At 45.8% G+C, this 20,354-nt stretch overlaps 1 protein-coding gene and 1 long non-coding RNA gene across 2 annotated transcripts in view; one reads left to right on the top strand and one right to left on the bottom strand.

The window, feature by feature from the left end:
- Window positions 1-10,777: 10,777 nt before the first annotated feature.
- On the bottom strand, window positions 10,778-18,705 carry MC3R (melanocortin 3 receptor). The gene is made up of 2 exons (XM_008699492.2): window positions 18,345-18,705; window positions 10,778-13,566 (listed from the first exon to the last, which is right to left on the bottom strand). The coding sequence occupies exon 2, from the start codon at window positions 11,783-11,785 to the stop codon at window positions 10,814-10,816; it is 972 nt and encodes a 323-aa protein (XP_008697714.1). The 5' UTR covers window positions 11,786-13,566; window positions 18,345-18,705; the 3' UTR covers window positions 10,778-10,813.
- The window catches only part of LOC121104625, a 50,149-nt gene continuing 40,647 nt past the window's right edge, over window positions 10,853-20,354 (top strand). Inside the window, exon 1 of the long non-coding RNA XR_005836983.1 lies at window positions 10,853-10,933. This is a non-coding gene — a long non-coding RNA (uncharacterized LOC121104625). The remainder of the gene's footprint in view (window positions 10,934-20,354) is intronic.

Raw genomic sequence — 20,354 nt, 5'->3', positions numbered from 1 at the left:
TTTACCTCACCTTTTCCTCCCCATCCCTAGTGATAGCCATTTGCAGGTACCTGGGGGAGGAGGGGTAGGCAGCTTGTAGGCAATCCCAGAAATTTCTAGAGGCAAGCCAGTGGAGGGAAGGGGACTGTGAAATTCTTACGTGGATTATTTTTTGGACCTTGTGACATTGCATTCATTTGTCACAGCTAAATGCTGCCAGGCAAGTGGGTGGAACCTACTGTTTACAGATGAGCAAAGGAGCTCACAGAGGTCAAAAATGGTCCTGAGGATTCACACCTAGGCCTGGTGTAATTGCCCCAAAACCTCTTTTCCCTCACTGCCATGATAGCCCAGCCTTGGGTGTCCTTGAGTATTGTTTTTAAAAATTTTTATTTTTATTTTTTTATTGTGTTCAGTTAGCCAACATATAGTACATCCTTTGTTTTTGATGTAGTGTTCAGTGATTCATTAGTTGTGTTTAACACCCAGTACTCATCATAACATGTGCCCTCCTTAATCGCCCAGTCACCCCATACCCTCACCCCCCTCCTCTCTGCAACCCTCAGTTTATTTCCTGGAGTCCAGAGTCTCTCATGGTTTGTCTCCCTCTCTGATTTCTTTCCATTCAGCTTTGCCTTCCTTCCCCTGTGGTTATTCACGCTATTCCTTATGTTCCACATATGAGTGAAACCATATGAGAATTGTCTTTTCTGCTTGACTTATTTCACTTAGCATAATCCCTTCCAGTCCCATCCATGTTGATACCCACCATTTGGATGGTGGGGATCATTTTTTCTGATGGCTGAGTAATAGTCCCTTGTATATATGAACCACATCTTCTTTATACCTTCATCTGTTGAAGGATATCTTAGCTCTTTCCACAGTTTGGCTGTTGTGGACATTGCTGCTGTGAACAATGGGGTGCATGTGCTCCTTCTTTTCACTACATCTGTATCTTTGGGATAAATACCTAGTAGTGCAATTGCTGGGTTGTAGGGTAGCTCTATTTTTAACATCTTGAGGAACCTCCATACTGTTTTCCAGAGTGGCTGCACCAGCTTGCATTCCCACTAACAGTGTAAGAGGGTTACCCCATCTCCACATCCTCGCCAACATTTGTTGTTACCCTTCTTGTTCATTTTTGCCATTCTAACTGGTGTAGGGTGGTATCTCATCGTGGTTTTGATTTCCTGATGGCTAGTGATGTTGAACATTTTTTCATGTGTCTGTTAGCCATTTGTATGTCTTCTTTGGAGCAGAATCTGTTCATGTCTTCTGCTCATTTTTTGACTGGATTATTTGTTTTTTGGGTGTTGAGTTTGAGAAGTTCTCTGTAGATCTTGGATACCAGCCCTTTATCTGAAATGTCATTTGCAAATATCTTCTCCCATTCCATGGGTTGCCTTTTAGTTTTGTTGACAGTTTCCTTTGCTGTGCAAAAGTTTTTCATCTTCATGTCTAAGAGAGGACCCCTCCCAAAATGAATAAAAATAGACCAACACTCTGGCATATGATAGTGAAGCTTGCAAATCTTAGAGCCAAGGAAGCTATCCTGAGAGCAGCTAGGGGATAGAGATTTCTTACATATGGAGGGAAGAACATCAGAATAATATCAGACCTGTGTGCAGAAACCTGGCAAGCCAGAAAGGGCTGGCAAGACGTATTCAGAGTACTAAATGAAAAGAACAAGAAGCCAAAAATACTTTATCCAGCAAGACTGTCATTCAGGATGGATGGAGACATAAAGAGCTTTCAAGACAGGCAGAAACTGAAAGAATATGTGACCACCAAGCCAGCCCTGCAAGAAATATTAAGGGGAATTCTGCAAGTGAAAAAAACCCCAAGAGTCACATAGACCAGAAAGAAACAGACAATCTACAGAAACAGGGACTTTACAGGCAGTACAATGGCACTAAATTCATATCTTTCAGTAGTTACTCTGAATGTGAATGGGCTGAATGTTCCCATGAAATGACACAGGGTTTCAAATTGGGTAAAAAAGCAGGACCCATCCATATGCTGTCTACAAGAGACCCATTTTGAACCTAAAGACACCTCCAGAATGAAAGTGAGCTGATGAAGAACCATTTACCACACTAATGGATCTTAAAGCTGAGGTAGCAATCTTTGTTATCAGACAAATTAAATTTTAAACCAAAGATTGTAGTAAGAGATGTAGAGGGACATTATTTCATACTTAAAGGGTCTATCCAACAAGAAAATCTAGCAACTGTAAATATCTATGCCCCCAACATAGGAGCAGCCAATTATATAAACCAATTAATAACCAAAATAAACATATTAATAATAATACATTAACAGTAGGAGACCTCAACACTCCACTCACAACAATGGACAGATCATCTAAGCAGAAGATCAACAAAGAAACAAGAGCTTTGAATGACACATTAGACCCGATGGACTTCATAGGTATATGTAGAACATTCCATCCTAAAACAACAGAATACTCATTCTTCTTGAGTGCACATGGAACTTGTTCCAGAATAGGCCACATTTTGTGTCACAAATCAGGTCTCAACCAATACCAAAAGATTGAGATTATCCCCTGCATATTTTCAGACCACAGTGCTGTGAAACTGGAACTCAACCACAAGAAGAAATTTGGAAGGAACTCAAACACTTGGAAGTTAAAGAGCATCCTGCTAAAGGATGATTGAGTCAACCAGGAAATTAAAGAACTTAAACAATTCATTGAGACTAATGAGAATGAAAACACATCAGTCCAAAACCTATGGGATACTGCAAAGGTGGTCCTAAGAGGGAAATAGATAGCCATCCAAAAAATGCACAAGCTAAACTTACACCTAAAGGACTTGGAGAAAGAACAGCAAATAAGGCCTAACTCAACCAGGAGAAGAGAAATAATAAAGGTCAGAGTAGAAATCAGTTAACTAGAAACCAGAAAAACAGTAGAACAGATCAACCAAATTAGAAGCTGCTCTCTGAAAGAATTAATAAGATCAATAAACTGCTGTCCAGACTTATCCAAAAGAAAAGGGAAAGGACCCAAATTACTAAAATCATGAATGAAAGGGGAGAGATCACGACTAACACCAAGGAAATAGAAACAATTATTAGAAATAATTACCAGCAATTATATGCCAACAAATTAAGCAATCTAGGAGAAAATGGATGCATTCCTGGAAACTTACAAACTACTAAGACTGAAACAGGAAGAAATAGACAATTGGAGCATACCAAAAACCAGCAAGGAAATAGAAGCGGTAATCAAAAACATTCCAAAAAACAAGAGTCCAGGGTCAGATGGCTTCCCAGGGGAATTCTACCAAACGTTTAAAGAAGAAATAATACCTATTCTGCTGAAATGGTTTCAAAAAGAAGAAATAGAAGAAAACTTCCAAACTCGTTTTATGAGGCCAGCATTATCCTGATCCCAAAACCAGACAAAGATCCCATCAAAAAGGAGAATTACAGACCCATATCCCTGATGAACATGGATGCAAAAATGCTCAACAAGATCCCAGCCGGTAGGATCCAACAGTACATTAAAAGAATTATTCACCATGGCCAGGTGGGATTTATTCCTGGAATGCAAGGGTGGTTCAGCTTTCGGAAATCAATCAACATGATAGAACACATTAATAAGAGAAAAGGCAAGAACCATATGACCCTCTCAATTGATGCAGAAAAAGCATTTCACAAAATACAGCATCATTTCCTGATTAAAGCTCTTCAAAGTATAGGGATAGAGAGAACATTCCTCAATATCATAGAAGCCGTCTGTGAAAAGCCCACAGCAAATATCATTCTCAATGGGGAAAAACTGAGAGATTTTCCCTTAAGGTCAGGAACATGACAAGGATGCCCATTCTCACCATTATTGTTCAACATAGTGCTAGAAGTCCTAGCATCAGCAATCAGACAAAAAAAAAAAAAAAAAAAAAAAAAGAAAAATAAATGGCATCCAGATTTTCAAAGAAGAAGTCAAACTCTCTCTCTTCACAAATCACTTGGTACTTTATGTGGAATACCCAAACGACTCCACCCGCAAGTTACCAGAACTCATACAGCAATTCAGCAACACGGCAGGATAAAAAAATCGACCCACAGAAGTCAGTTGCATCTCTATACACTAACAATGTAACTGAAGAAAGGGAAGTTGAGGAATTGGTTTCATTTACAGTAGCACCAAAAACCGTAAGATACCTTGGAATAAACCTAACCAAAGAGGTAAAGGACCTATCCTCTAGAAACTGCAGAACACTTATGAAAGAAATTGAGGAAGACACAGAGAAATGGAAAAAATTCCATGCTCATGGATTGGAAGAATAAATGTTGTGAAAATGTCTATGCTGCCCAGAGCAATCTACACCTTCAGTGCAATCCCTATGAAAATACCATTGACATTTTTCACAGAGCTGGAACAAACAGTCCTAAAATTTGTATGGAACCAGGAAAGACCCTGAATAGCCAAAGGAATGTTGAAAAAGAGAACCAAAGCTGGGGGCATCACAATTCCAGACTTCAAGCTCTATTACAAAGCTGTAGTCATCAAAACAGTATGGTATTGGCACAAAAACAGACACCTAGATCAATGGAACAGAATAGAGAGTCCAGAAATGGACCCTCAAGTCTATGGTCAACTAATCTTTGACAAAGCAGGAAAGAACATCCAATGGAAAAAAGACAGTCTCTTCAACAAATGGCGCTGGGAAAACTGGACAGCCACATGTAGAAGAATGAAACTGGATCATTCTCTTACACCATACACAAAGATAAACCCAAATGGATGTAAGACCTAAATGTGAGACAGGAATCCACCAAAATCCTGGGGGGAACACAGGCAGCAACCTCTTCAACCTTGGCCGCAGCAACTCCTTTCAAGACACGTCTCTAAAGGCAAGGGAAACAAAAGCAAAAATGAACTTTTGGGACTTCATCAAGATGAGTGTTAGTTTTTATCTGCATCTCTCTGACCTGCCTTCACACCACGGCAGGAACGGGGACTCCGTGAGCTCGTGCTTGCCACCCCAGTCAGGCCGGTTGTACAGTGCTTTCCCTAACCACGCGGGCCCTGCCGCCAGTCAGGGTGCAGAGGGGGAGAGCTTCCCAAATCCTCTCTATGCTCAGCAAGAAACACAACACCCGGGAGAGACGCAGAGGGGCTTGGGTTAGGTAAGCTGACCCTTTTCTGACACTGGGTCTAATGCTTTTTGGGAACTGGAAGGTTCTGAGGAGCTTTGAATAGTCCCCAGGGAAAGATGATTACAGGACTCCCTAGAGGCCCCTGGGCAGCTTTTCTAGAGATAGCTGGGCAAAGAAGCCAGGAGTTTTGTGGTGGTAGGCATGGCCCTCAGCCTCCAGGTTCGTTGAGATTCCTTTGGTTTCTGGCATGTGCTTCTTCTGGTTTCCTCCACTTGTTTCTCATTCACCTCCCTGTCCGCTTCTTCTTCCTCAAGGCCCCCCCGAGGGGGTCCCTGGCTAGGGGAGGGCCGCTCTGTGCTTCTGCAGCTCTCTGATGCCCTTCCTGCCTGTTCGGTGTCATTGTACCTGTCATTTCCTTGGTATGCTGGCATTTCGGCGGGGCAGGGCCCCATCCACCTGGCCACCTGAGAGGGGCTAGCACAAAGGAGGCCCCCCTCCATGTGCAGAATTAATGGTGGGCTGTCTGGAGCCTGGGCTCTGTGCTAGGGCTTTCTGGAAGCAGCGTGACCTTGGGCAAGCTCTTTTCTCCTGCTCATTTTCCTCATCTGTGAGATGGCGAAGATGGCAGTTACTTACCTTACAACAAGGCTTCTGAAGCTCAGTGCCGCTGACATTTGAGGCCGATAATTCTTGGTTGTGGGGGCCTGTCCTGTGCATTGTTGGGTGTCTAGCAGCAGCTCTGGCTGCTACTTGTTAGATGCCAGGACCACTCCCATCCTAAATGTGACCCACGAGAATATCTGCAGACATTGCCAGATGGACCGTGGGGTCAACACTGTCCCTGATTGAGAACCACGGTCTTAGAAGATAGTTGTGAAGATTCAATGAGAGCATATGTGTTAAGTGCACAGGACAATATCTGGCATATAATTAAATACTCTCTAAACATTAGTTATTGTTGTTATCAATGACTTTTACCCACAGTAGTCAAGTGCTGGGTACCTAGATTTTTCTGAGTGAATGGATTTGAGTCATGGGACACCACTTGGGACTCATTGAGTATCAGTGACACAACCCTGCTCTTGGTGAAGACCAACTTTCATGAATTACTCTCCTCCCCGCGTAGAAGGGTGATAGAATCTGCACCCAGTCCTGCTTGATGACACGCTGGTTAGTGATCAGTGTGCAACACACACAGCTGGGTGGTGTGGCGCTGTGGCTCTCATGGCCTGTGGAGCCTGACGGTGCTATGGGGTCCAGTGCTGTCTCTCACCTTCTTGGGAGCCCAGGTCAAGATGATTAACCTCCTGCATGATCCAGCTTCCTTTTCTGTAGGCTACAGCGGTGGTCATGCCTAGCTCATAGGGTTTCGGTGAAAATTCAGTGAGTTAATTTATCAAAATGCTTATTAACTCAGTGTCAGGCACACAGTAACCCCAAATAGTGTCTAATTATTATTATTTCTATTGATTTGGCTCCCACATAGGTGTTCTTAGGTGAGAAAGGTTGAATTCTTCAATTGAAAGTTTTCCTTTTATTCTGTATTTTGTCATCTGGTGCTTCCAGTTTTTCAATTTATGTTGTTGGTTCTTGGAACGCCCGACATTAATTGCAAGTGCTTGACACCCCGACAGGAAACGGTGATGGGAAAGAAACTTAAGCCCCTGGGTGCTGGTTTTTGTTCTCCAGAAATGAGCAGTGCTTGTTGGTTTAGGTGGTTCTCATAATTTGCATCATAATTGTCTGTGGATTTTGAAGATTTTAGATGCCTGGCATTACCTTTGATCTTCTGGATCGTAAGTTTCAGAGATTGGGCTGTTTTTCTCAGACTCCATGTTTAGTACTGACATTCACCAAATCAGGATCGCTGGCATATTATATTCTCTCTGGTTAGACTTGAACTCCTATTTAAGTGTATTAGTGAAGTCACTTACTCATTTAACACATATTCTTTATTGACCAGTTTTAGATGCTGGGCACTGCCTTCTAGTGGGAGAGATTGATGATAATTAAATGAATAAACTAATAAGAAAATATAAAATAGCAACAAGATCTGTGATGAAATAATAGTTCATGTGAATACTTGGGGTCTTCTTGAGAAAGAGTAGTCAGGGAAGGCATCTCTCAGAGGATTGAGCTGAAACCTGAATGATAGGGTGCCAAGTGTGGGAAGATAATGGGAGGAAGAGGCTTGAGGTTGAGGACATAGCAGATGCAAAGGCTCTGGGGCAGGAATGAGTATGGTGAGTTTGAGTCCAGTGGGGCTGGTTAAGTGTGGGCAGGAGGGTGTTGGGGATTTACCAGAGGAGATCAGATCTTTAAGGCTTTGTAGGGCCAGGTAGGGAAATGGAATTTTATTTGAAGGCGCTGAAGAGTTTTGAGTAGGAGTGCGATGTGATCTGATTTGTATTTTTAAAGGGTTCCCCTGGCTGCTGTGTACAGAATGGAATTTGGTGGAAGTGAGGGTGGGTGAAGGTTTTCAGTGTAGGAGGCTTGAGTACGTTGTAGCCCCCAGCCCTATAGGAATTAAGAACAGAAGTTCAACTTGAGGGGCGCATGGGTGGCTCAGTCCTTAAGCATCTGCCTTCGGCTCAGGGCGTGATCCCGGCATTCTGGGATCGAGCCCCGCATCAGGCTCCTCCACTGGAAGCCTGCTTCTTCCTCTCCCACTCCCCCTGCTTGTGTTCCATCTCTCGCTGGCTGTCTCTATCTCTGTCAAATGAATAAATAAAAAAAAAAATATGTTCAACTTAAGGACAGTAGGCATGCATTTCTAGAGACCCAGGGAATCAACCACTGCAGTGATCTTGCCTTGCGGATGGGAGTGAAAGGTGAACGTAACTTAACACATGAATTAAAATCATGATGAGCTTTTATTTCCCCAAATTAAGCATTTTCAAACCTGGCTCCTGCTGCTTTGAATGTCCAGTGGGTTCCCACATGAAGTGGCCCTGGCAGCCAGCCTAATGTTGTTCACCCCCCAGTAAGAGATGTACTCCCCAGGGTTACGCATAGGCTTTGGAAAAGGAGAGCAAATAAAATGATTAATTGGTTCTTGGTTTTTATGACATCTCTATGGAAACTCTATTATGAAATTCTGGACTTGTGAGTTGTAGAAATATGCATTAGTCTCCCTCCATGGCAGCACATTGCCTCTGATGTCATTGGATCATGGCTCAGCCATCTATACTGTTTCCATGAGAGGCACTAGGGCATTGGCATTGGACTTGGGGATGCGGATCAGGCAGCCTGTTTGAACCTTTGCTTCTCTGCTTGCTAGCTGAATATTCATAGACAAGCTCCTTAATCTCTGAGTTTCAGATGCCTCATCTGCAAAATAACGGTGATCATGGTATCTGCCTCAAGGCGTTATTGCAGGGGTCAGAGAAGCAGAAGCCCATACGATACTTAGCATGGTTCTCGGCATGGAGTCAGCACTCTAGGCAGATGAGGACTTTTGGGTTTCCATTATGCTCATTTGAAAGTCCTCTGTGCCCTTGCTTTGTGAAAAGTGGTCCCCAGACCAGCAGCTGCATCCTCCAGGCACTTGTCGAGTCAGAAATGCAGAATCAGACCTACTGATTCAAATTTTGCACTTGAAAAAGATCCCAGGTGACTCTTGTGGGCTTTTACATCTGGAAGTGTGATTGTAAGCTAAGATGCATTCACCAAGGAGAGCGGAGTCAGGTCCGCATATGAATACCTGTTGCCAGCATCAGGTTGGTGCAGAAAGGCATCATCCCCAGGACACAAAACACACTGTGACCCTAACCAGCTGGGCGTGGCTGGACAGCCACGTCCCCTCCCGCGCAGGTTTTCCATCTGTAACATGACTCACCTATTTTAGAAGTTTGTTGAGAGGATAAGTGAAGTAATGTGAAAGCTGATATCAGAGAGTGAAAAGTAAGTTATTTTTATCTTGTTTATATAGAAAAAGTACATCATAATTTTTATAGCTGTTAATACAATTTTCAAAGAATCTGACTCCCCATTTTCCACATTTGCTGGCTGAGTGGCCATGGGCAAGACCTATTATTGGGTGTCTCGATTAGAATAATGGAGAGTGACAGTGGCTCAGGAACTACAGCCTGGTATTTTTGGAAACTAAATGGGAGAATTTTGTAGTTTGGCTAAAAGGCATTGCCCTAGAAAAGCTGAGCACTGGCAGTGCCATTTCCAGAATCCTCAGAAGTACAGAGTAAGGAGTGAGGGCTATGTGCAGAAGTCACCGGGATGCTGCTGGGTAGCATATTTTGATATGTCACACGTTTAGCAGTCACAACAGCCTTTTATTATTTCCAAACATCACAACCAAAGCAAGAGACAAGCGATATTGCTTCTACTGGCAGGATGTCTTCAAGTACCAAAACCCACAGTATATTCAAGCACAAGAAAAATACACACTTGTACACCAAAGACATAGCTTATTATAAGAATTCTTTGGAGGGGTGGTTGGGTGGGGGGCTGGCGGTGTGAAGACAGCCAGAAAGCACGGTGTGAAGTTCTCTAGGGCAGGAAAGGGTCTGATGAGTGTGTGGAGGATGCGGGGACGTACGGGGCGCAGAGACTGTGCTGGTCAGCAAAGCTTGCCTGTGCTCACAGGGATGAAGAGCTTTGCTTGATAAGGTGCAGGCGTTGAGAGCTGGGTCAACTTTTACACCATACTGAGAAAAAGGAGCAGTGAACCAAGAAATGTCTCTTTCATAGATGACTCTGGAGATCAGGTGGTAGAGACCCGGCTACTGTGAGCAGAAACAGAGCTTCTGAGAAAGCCAGAGGCATTTTCACAGTTTCTGAAACTCTCTGAAACTATAGTAAAGCCATTTCTTGGGGCACATGCCCTCCCATCCATGATTCCCTCTCTTGCTTTAATGATAGAAAAGGAATAATAGGAAAAAGCCTTTTTTTTTTAAGTAGGGAAATTTACACCTTTAAACACCAAGGTATCAAAATACTTTGTACACAGGTATGTGCTGATTTTCCAAAGCACTGCATCTGTCTTTCATTAGAATTTTGAAAGCTGCCGTAGATTTAATGCATAAGAACCTGACAACAGCAGCAGCAGCAGCCAAAACAGAAATAGGTTACATCCCCATGCTAGTTTTCGGGGGGAGACTAGTCTAGAGGGTTAAGGAGAGGGGCATACATAGCATTGCTTCTTCCACGCAGAGCTCAGTATTTTTTAGGCAATTTATTTACAGTACATGGAGTTATAGAATAGAAACTCAGTCTCTTATGAAATAAGGACAAGACCATCTGAGCAGCTGACAGCCAGAACCGTAACAGTTTTGCTGGGGAGACATTTGAATCCCTCTTACAGTCAATGAGAGTCCTTCTGTCTGGTCTGACTTGCAGCAGGGAGACACGGGGAGGACGCAGGAGGGAGTAGGTGGGCCTTACAGACCCCGGGTACATGGAAATGAATGCAGGCAGCACCCAGAGCAGCCCTCACCGAGTCCTGCCAGGCCCTCTTTGGGAAATCAATGACTTACCCACTTTGGAATCCTTCAAGAAAGCCTGTTACGTACCATTTTCCCCTTCGAAAGGCTTTGCAAGCACAAAGACAAAAGACATGTTCGATCATGGCTGTTGACATATTTTAAGTCTTCCAAGGATTTCTCTACCTCCTCTTCTTTTTTCTAAACATCTTGGCTGGTTGGGGGCTCCCAGCGACGGAGCCGCCGCGCACTTCCACGGCCCTGGCACCCTACCCCAGGTTCATGCCGTCGCAGCTGCAGAGGATCTCCTTGAATGTGTTGCGTAGCTCCAGGCTCCGGAAGGCGTAGATGAGCGGGTCGATGATGGAGTTGCACATGATGAGGACCAGGTAGGTGTTGAAGTGGGCAGTGTAACAGACGCAGTAGGGGTTGGTGGGGCAGGTTATGATGAGGATGAGGTGGAGGAAGAAGGGGGCCCAGCAGAAGATGAATACCCCCAGCAGGATGGTGATGGTGACAGCCCCCTTCATGCACGAGTGCTGCTGCGGGGCCACCCCATCGGCAGGTGGCAGCGCCGCGATGCGCTGGACGTGCAGCCGGGCGAAGAGGAACATGTGCACGTAGAGGGTGCCCATGAGCAGCAGCATGGCGAAGAACATGGTGATGAGGCACACGATGACCATCTTGCTCTCGGAGTAGACGATGAACACCACGCCGCACACGCCGCAGCACACCCAGATGGCCACGATCCAGGCGAGGGCCTTCCGCACGCTCATGATGCTGTGGTAGCGGAGCGCGTAGAAGATGGTGACGTACCTGTCCACGGCGATGGCCAGGAGGTTGCAGATGGAGGCCACCAGGGAGATGCAGATCATGGAGTCGAAGATGTTGTCCATGTGCTGGATGAACCGGTCCTCGAAGGTCAAGTAGTTGCTGTTGATGATGGCAATCATGATGGTCTCCAGGGCGTTGGACACGCTCACGAGCATGTCGGCCACGGCCAGGCTGCAGAGGAAGAAGTACATGGGGGAGTGCAGGTTGCCGTTTCTGGCCACGGCCAGGATGACCAGGATGTTTTCCAGCAGGCTGACGATGCCCAGCACCAGGAAGACTTCGGGCTTGATGAAGACCTGCTCGCAGAAGCCGCTGCTGCTCTGGTTGCTGAAGGAGGGGGCTGCGAGGTGCTCTGAGCTGTTTGGCAGCGTTGGCTGAGCAGACAGCAGGCAGCACGAAGCGTTCATTGCCAACAGACGGGTGGATCGGAGCTGGGACTCCCGGCAGCGTCCAGACCCTCCTGTTGCTGCTGCTGCTGATGATGATGATGACGGGAAGGGATCTCCCTCCAGATTCTGGTGCTGGATGCCCGTCCAGTCCAGACTGAGGTTTTGTTCTCGCCCCAGATAAAAGGGTGCAGAGAGGGAGGGAGAGAGAGACAGAGTCAGCTTGGATGAGAGAACTTTCCTCTGCTTTTCCTGGACAAGCAGTTTTATGGACACTCTTCTGCGTCGTCTTCCTTCTCCCTCCTTCTTACCCCTTCTCACACCCCCACCTGGGAATGGAAAACCTGCCACCGGTTGTTAAGAGTTTCAGCTGTTTTCATAGCAGCACCGGGCATGTGGTACCTGTTGCTAGAAGTGAGGGGGAACACTCAGTCTTCACACACGGGCTGCAGGCAGACAACTCCTACTTCATCTTCAGCGAGCAAAACGACCACTGAGCATCGATCTGGTGCCTCTGACTGACAGCAGTGCCCGTGCGGCAGGGAGCTTGAGAAGCAGGCTGGTGCCCTCTGCAGGCCACACTGCTCCTCTGCGTGCTGCCTTGGCCGAGCAGTTCTTATTTGTCATGGAAACTGCCACAGGTATCCGTTCATCCAACTTGTTCATTCATTTTTTTTTTTAATAGCCATCATTTATGGAGCACCTACTTTATGTCAGGTCTCTGCTGAGTGCAGGGAATATAATGGTGAACCGGTCTGACTCGCCGTCCTGGTTCCCCTAGACTCAGTGTCCGAGGGGGAAGATGAGAAGTCAGAACGTGATATTTCATTGTGATGAATGCGTGATGATGAAGGCCAGGGGGCTGGGGGAGCGTGGGGGGGGGGCCCTAACCTGTATGGTTGAGGAAAAAGCATCTAAGCCTTGACTTGGCAGAAGAAGAGGTGATATCCAGCAGTGGCATGGGGCTGGGCTCCAGGGAGGTAGCAGAGGGTCCCAGGCAGAGGGACTCACATGCCCCAGACCTGGAGACAAAGAGCAGCGGCTCTCCACCCTGGCCGTGGGGATCATCGCAGAACGTGGGTTACAGGGACCCACCTGACCTGAATCAGGATCATGAGGGGTAGGACCTGGACAAACGTGTGTTCAATTTTCAACAGGTGAGCTGGGGTATAGCCAGGATTGAGATCTATGGAAAAAAAAGTTGGGTTTTTTTTTTTAACTGAAGTACAGTTGACACACAATGTTATATTAGTTTCGGGTGTATGCATAGTGACCCAACAATTGTGTATGTTACACAGCGCTTGGCCTGGTATCTATAGTTACCCTCTGTCACCAGACGATGTTATTACAGTAGTATTGACTATATTCCTTCCCTATGCTGTATTTTTTATCCTTGTGATTTATGTATTTTATAAGGAAACTTGGTGTTTTTGAGGAACTGAAAGTAGTTTGGCCAGAGTGTGGAAGAACTGGGAGACACAATTTGAGAAATAAGGCTGCAAAGGTGTGTGTGTGTGTGTGTGTGTTTTTTTTAATTTTAAGCAGAAGTCAAGAAGTGCCTGGATCCACCCTACGTGGGAGTTTGGACTGTCTCCTGAAGGCAGTGGGGGGTGAGAGGGGGCTGCGCTTTTAAAAGACTCCCAGTGGCGGCAGTGTGGGGCCAGGGGAGGGCAGGGGCGGAGATGTTCAGGCAGAAGGTTGTGGAGATTTGAGAGTGGCCGTGGAACTGTGGGAGAGGCAATGGGCAGGGAGCCCCTCTCCTTTCTTCTTCAGTAAAAGGGAGGACCGGGATGCCTCTTGAGCTGGAAAATGTAGAAAGCAGAGTTTAGCAATAGACTTCAGTACCTGGTTCATGTCACACTTGGTGCTGCACACGAGGATCATGTGAACTCTGGAAGCACGGAGTCCATTCTCCCCTAAACACACACACACTGCACACACACACGCACACACATGCACGCACACCCATGCACACACATACACTCCAGATGGATTAATGATCCATCTAACTATTGTCTTTGCGTGTGAGTGGGTGTATGTGTATGAGAGAGAAGAAATATGCATAAGGAAATAGAAGAACATTTTAAATATTTATAAAACTGTGGAAGGGAGAGATTTTCTTAACAAGATGGGCAATCCAAAATTTAGAGTACAGGAAAAAAGCGCCATAAGCAAAGTCAAAAGACAGGAAGAAAACATTTGCCATAGGCCTTCAACAGTTACTATCTCTTATAGAAAAAGAAGACTTTCGGATTAATAAGAAAAAGATGAAATTACGTCTTAGAATACTGGGTAAAAGATATGAATAGAAATCCACTGAAGAGCAAATACAGGCGGATAGTAAACATATGAAAAGATGTCCAGCCTTCTGGGGAGTCAGGGAAATCCAAATCCAAACGGGACTCCAAAACCATTTTTCCAGTTAGATTAACAAGAATTAAAAAGATATCAAATTCGGGAGAGAATATTGGGAGAACACTTGCAGGCAATCCTAGTGTTTGTGCATAGTCTCATCTTTTGGCAGTTTCTACTAAAATAAAAAAGGCGCCTGGCTAGGGATCTCAGTCTGCCTAGGGGCATAAGAGATAACACTTCTATTTATTCTCAGCAGAGCAACTTGAGTTCTGATGCGAAACCACCCATCTTCCAGGTTGGGGAAAAACACAATCTTCATCCTTTCGGGAACTTCTCCTCCTCACCCTCAGGACACATCCAGGGTGTATTCATCCTGTCTCATCTGTGGCTTCAGGGGCACCGGCGTTACCTGCAAAGCTAGATAATCAAGATTATCCATCATCTGCTGGGTCCTTCAGCCCTCGGTGCGTGGCATGGGCTGAGCGTGAGGGAGCTGATGGAGCCTGCCACTGCAAACCTGCATCCTCAGAGCACCCTCTCTGCTAATGAGCGTTGATTGGGTGTTCCCTAAACGCTACCCCTACTTCCCTGGGGGAGCCGCACAGATGCAGCATTACTTTTCATCGAATCTTCTATAAATGCATTGGCTCTATTAATAACAATCGCAAGACATGACAGTCTTCAGTGTTCCCATATATTGTTGGCACCTGTTTCAAAAGTTCTAATAAACCATAACGAGGACATTCTTATCCTAGGAGATAATCCACCTCGGTGTCCTCTCTGCCCAAAGAGCTCTTCCTTGAGTTTGTGCCTCATGTATGCATCATAGCCTTCAAGACCCAGCTCAAATGTGAACTGCATTTTTTTTTTTTTTACAGCTTTCCTCAAATCTTATGTACTTTATTCACTTAATTCCCCCCTTGGTAGTGACATCCCATGCCACTAAATGGGGACAGCGTTGGCCAGAGATCATATTGGAGACAATGACTAGATTTATCATTAACCCTAATTATTTCTGAGAAAGAGATGGCCTTCATGCCTGTGTTCCCATCCCCCAGCCTGCCTCTGATTTTACCCGCCTCTTGCTGGGCAGGTCCTTGGGAGCTCAGTTTCCAATCACTCAGTTTCCAATCACTCTGCCAGGTCCCATGTCCAGGGCTCCCCCCACTACATGGCGTCTCAGGATTTCCTCTGACGTCGGGGAGTGGTGGTGGTCCTCCTAGCCTGATCAAGTTCAGCTTGGAAGTGAAGGGGGAGTGGACACCATCTGGGGCAACACTCAGCCACTAAGGGCTGGAGCTACTGAGTAAATTCTGTAGCCTCCTGTCCTTCCGGTGGGCATGTAGGGCTGCTTTACATGCTGCCCAGATGTCCCTGTGACATTGAGCTCCGATGGCCTCCTCCTTCTCCCTTCTACCTCATGCCTGTTTCCTAGGATCATCTCCCAAATAAGTTACCTGTTCCCAGGTCTCTGTCATGGGTTCAGCTCAGAGGAGGGGGAGAGAGCCCAAACTAAGGTGTACAGAATGCCTACCATGTGCCTCATGTCTCTGGCATGCTCTGCTCTTTGCTTGATTATTTACTTCAGGAAGGACAGAAGGCAGGCCTGTGGGCTGCTCACCTAATGCCTGTTTCCCCTTCGTCCTTACAAATGGACTCCTAATTTACTGAGGACAGCAGTATGCCTAGACGACGCACTCATTTCCTGGCCTCCCATGTGGGCGGCATAACCCGATTCCGGCCCGTGTTTGTAGGGGAGGTCCAGGGAAGTGACTCAACTAAGCCAGCTAGCCGACTCAACCAGTATGCTCTCTTTGCCCTTAGTGGGATGACGGCGTGGAGGCTGGAGCTTTATCTCCTGTTTTGTAAGTCTGAGGACAAGCGCCAGATCCTTTGGGGCACCCAAACCTCGAGGGGGTCCTGAATCCCTGCTGACTTTACAGAGAGGCAGGCAGAGTCCTGAGCTCCTCCAGGTTTCTGTTTTGTGACAGACAAGCAGTGGTTTATTTATGTAAGCTCTGGTAAGGTGAGGTGTTCTGTTCCGCACAGCTGAACAAAATTCCTGAAGCATGACCGTATTCATATTTAATCATCTCCGCTTTCTGTCAGAAACATATTAGGTGCTCAAAAAATGTTTGAAGGGAAGAAGCCCCAGGTCTTTCTTTTTTTCCACTCTAGACAATCTTAATTGGATAATTGCCTGATAGACCCCACTTTTTCAGTGCTAGCAGGAAGTAACTCCATCGGACGGTAATTTTACTGAAAATTTCTTTCCCGTTAGACCATGTGCTGCTTGTGAGTGAGAGCTGTTTTGTTTGTCTTTGTATACTTGTCCCTGGCCTAACCGACAGCCTCAAACATTACAGTAGAGGCACTTTGGAAAACAGCCAACAGAGTTTTTAAAGAAAGCAAAACATAATCTTACCATCTGACTCCAGTAATTCCTCTCTTAGAAGTCTACCCAAGAGAAATCAAAATAAATGTCCACACAAATTCTTGGATGTGAATGTTTGCAGCAACATGATTCCTGGTAGCCAAAGGGTGGAAATCACCTCATGTCCATCACCTGGTGACCAGATAGACCAGATGTGGCGTATCCGCACCGTGGAACATGAATCAGCGGTAAAAAGGGACGGAATCCTGTTACATGCACAGCATGAGTGAATCTCAAAGCCAGTATGTTAAGCAAAAGAAGTCAGACGTAAGAGACTACATTTTGTGTGTTTGCACTCACAGGAAGTGTATGGAAAAGGCAAATCTGTATAGACAGTAAATTAGTAGTTGCCTGGAACTGGGGAGATTAACTATCAGAGGGCACAATTGGGGTGATGAAAGTGTTTGAAAACCGGGTGAGGGTGATGGTTGCACAATTCAGTAAACTTACTGAGAATCATTCATTTGTACACTCGAGTGAGGTTTGTGGTGTGTAAGTGTACTCGAATAGGTTGTAAAAAATATGATCGCGATAGTGCTTCCTGTGTCTTAACTGGACTGTAATCACATGAAGACTCGCTAGTGGTGTGTCCCTTCATGGTGGAGACCAGAGGGACATCCTTTCCGAAAGCACACACTAACACTCATGGTAGATACATTCCATGCAACTGTTTCCAGCCTCCAGGCTCTTCCTTCATCCCCCAGACGTTCTGAGAAGCACCCCAAACTAATGGCTACGTACTCCAGGTTGGTAACTTGACCCTCTCTGAGAGTCTTTTCAGATTTTGTAGGCATCTTTCACGGCTTCCTTAACCTGGACTGACATTTTATTCTTATAATCATCAGCTTCGACTATTTCCTTCCTTTGAAGCCTCTCTCACAGTTTTTATTCTGTTGATCGTTCTTACCACCCATCCATTTTCCTTTATTTTCTTTTTCTTTTCTGGGAGACAGAGACTGTAAATGTATTTTAAAATTGTATCCCTTTATCTTTTTGAGGAAGACATCATCTTGAAATTACGGGAAGATGGGAAAGAGTGTGCCACGGTCTTGGGGGACTTCCTGATTAATTCTGACCATACTAAGTGAACAATGACTGAGCAAACCATTTTGAAGTTCAAGCCTCTTAAAGGATTATTTTTTTCTTCCTAAGTCATTGAATGGCTTAGTTGTGCCCTTAAAATACTGCTATCTTGGGAAAAGGTGGAATGAGACGCTGATCTGCAAATACTCCTATCCTTCTCATAAAGACCTCAGCCCTTCTCTGGTTTCATATATTCCTGCAGCTCCTCATCAGACCTCCCTCCTCTCGCATCTGAAGCTCTTGAAAGAATGGTCAACACCTGCTTTTTCCACTCTTCATCTTTCAAGCCATGCCCTTCTGGCTTCTGTCTTGGTCACTCCATGGAAATGGGTTTCACAAAGGGCACTTAGTGACCTCCTTGTCATTATGCCCATGGCACATCTTCATCTTTAACCCATGTCTGGTTAACTTAGCAGCATTTGGCACTGTCAACCACTCCTTCCTTCTAGATCCTTTCTCTTTTCCTGGCTCCTGTTGCACGGTGTTCTCCCAGTTTCCCTCCTGATCTGTGGTAACTGTTTCTCATCCCACTTCTCAAGCCCCTCCTCCTCCCCTACACCACTGAGCATCGAGGCTCCCCTCTGCCGATCCCACTCAGTTTTCTTCCTTACAGAGTCTCATCTTGCCCCCACTTCAAAGTCCTGCCACCCGCCAGTGCCCCTCATATTTATACCTCTAGCTTAGCCTTCTTGGAGCTCCAGACCATACCTCTGATTTCTCCTCGTGGGTCACTCACACTTGCATGTCCAGTATTGAATTTGTGTTCTGCTCCCTCGGATCTGGTCACCCTTCAGTGTTTTCCTTCCCTGTGAATGGCCTCAGTTTCCAGCCAGCTGTGCAAACCAGAAAACTTCCCATTGTCTTCGTATCCCCAGCAGCCACTTCCCCTCCGTCTGGCGTTGTGCCTCCGACTTCCTTTCTTTTCTCATTCCCCGTGGTTAGAGTGGGCCTGGCAAGAGCCCAGACGTGTGCTTCCTGCTCATGATGTCATCAGGAGACTCTGAACAATATGGTGACCACTAGCCACGTGTGGCTATTTAAATTTAAATGAATGAATGTAAAGCATAGTTTAAAATTCACGTTGTCAGCTGTCCTTGCCATGTTTTGAGTGCTCAGTAGCCACACGTGGCTAAGTGGCACCTATATGGGACAGCACAGATGTAGAACACGTCCGTCTTCACTAAAAGTTCTGTCGGGCAGCTCTGGTCCAAAGCCTTCCACCCCTCTAGCCATAATGAGGGGTCAGGTGCCCATTCAGGAGCCACAGTTGGGGTGATGAAGGCCCTATGCAGGTGCTTACCGTGGTGTCAGAGATGGGGGCTGGAGGGCCTCCCTGAGGATGAAGTCAGTCTAGAGGAATGAAAAGAGGGAGACTTGTGCACCCCTCGAGTGCTTGATCCGGCCATGTCTGGAGCTTATATTCCTTAACCCTTCGGTCGCATGAGTCAATCCCACCAGCCCAGTTTTTGTATCTTGATTAAGAGGGTTTGAGGTGTCCATCTGACATTTGTAATTGATTAATAAATTAATATCCTGATAGTAACAAAGACCTGCTGAATGTGGAAGTGGGGTCTTTAATCATCATCTTGAGTGTGTGATCAATGTGCCGAGAGGAGAAGAGAGCCCTTCTTATGCCCATGGAATCAAGATAATTTCTTTTATACCAGATCTCAGTTTGTTGGAATTCATAATTAAGGTGGAGGGTGGGAGGGGAGTGGCACTAAGAGACAGGAAAGAAAAAGGGGGGAAATCATTGTAATTCAGATTTGTCATGAACATTGCATTAGGAGAGCGGCTGAAGCTCTTTTCACTGTGTTTCCTTCTGTAGATGATGAAATAGCAACTAGCCTCTTGATCCATGAGTGCAAAGTATCGGTAGTGCTGGCAGCTTCTAATTGCATTTTAATTCTTAGAGCTTTCATTATCATTTGCTCTAAAGAGGGCTCTCTCTTGTTAATGTGTGTGAGTTTGGTGATTGACGTTCTCTGGAGGAGACTGAATTAATAAGGCCTCACTTCCCAGCTAGGCACACTGCGCACAAAAGGACAGAAAAACCATGTTAGGCTTCTGCCAAGTTCACCAGTCCTCCGCATTTTACAAACACCTGTCACATCCAAGGTGAGGCCCGTGTCAGGGTGCAGTGGGCCAGGCAGGGCTGAAGTGGGTTGCAGATGGACCCATTATTTGCCGACAGGTTGACATTTGAGGCCCCGGAGCACTGTTGAGGAAGATGACAAGCAGTGGTCTCTGTAGGTGTGCAGTGCTTTGGGGGTCCGCCGAGGGTCCCCCAGTCATATATGATGATGTGGAAGCAGCTGGAAGTAAGAATATAGAGATGTCCAGGCCAGCACGTACTGTCTGAGTGTGAATGGACTGGAAGTAAAAGCAACAATTAACATTTACGGAGGGCTTATCGTGTATGAGTTCCTGTGTCACGCTCTCTATAGGGTGAAGATTAAAATTGCTGCTTTGTGGATGGGGACACTGAGGCACAGAGGCATTCTGTAATTTGGGAAAGGCACACAAGATAGGAAATGAGGAACTCCTGTCTGACTGCAGAGCTGAAGAGCTCAACCCCAATGTTATAATGCTTCTGTAGGTTTTGAAAGTAGCTGTTTGGAACCTAGCTGTGAGACTGGGATTTTGGGGAGAACTCCAGTTCCTGGGATGAATCATGAGGGCCAGACTCCAGGCCTGTACAGAGCAGGGCTTGGGGTG

Source organism: Ursus maritimus, unplaced genomic scaffold, assembly GCF_017311325.1.
Source record: "Ursus maritimus isolate PB19 unplaced genomic scaffold, ASM1731132v1 scaffold_22, whole genome shotgun sequence".
In the NCBI taxonomy this organism is placed as follows: Eukaryota; Metazoa; Chordata; class Mammalia; order Carnivora; family Ursidae; genus Ursus; species Ursus maritimus.
Note: the sequence above shows the minus strand (reverse complement) of the source record. Positions and strands in the feature narration are given on the sequence as shown.

Bases quoted from the DNA above. Each gene is read 5' to 3' on its own strand.
- MC3R (XM_008699492.2), bottom strand. From the start codon at position 11,785: ATGAACGCTTCGTGCTGCCTGCTGTCTGCTCAGCCAACGCTGCCAAAC.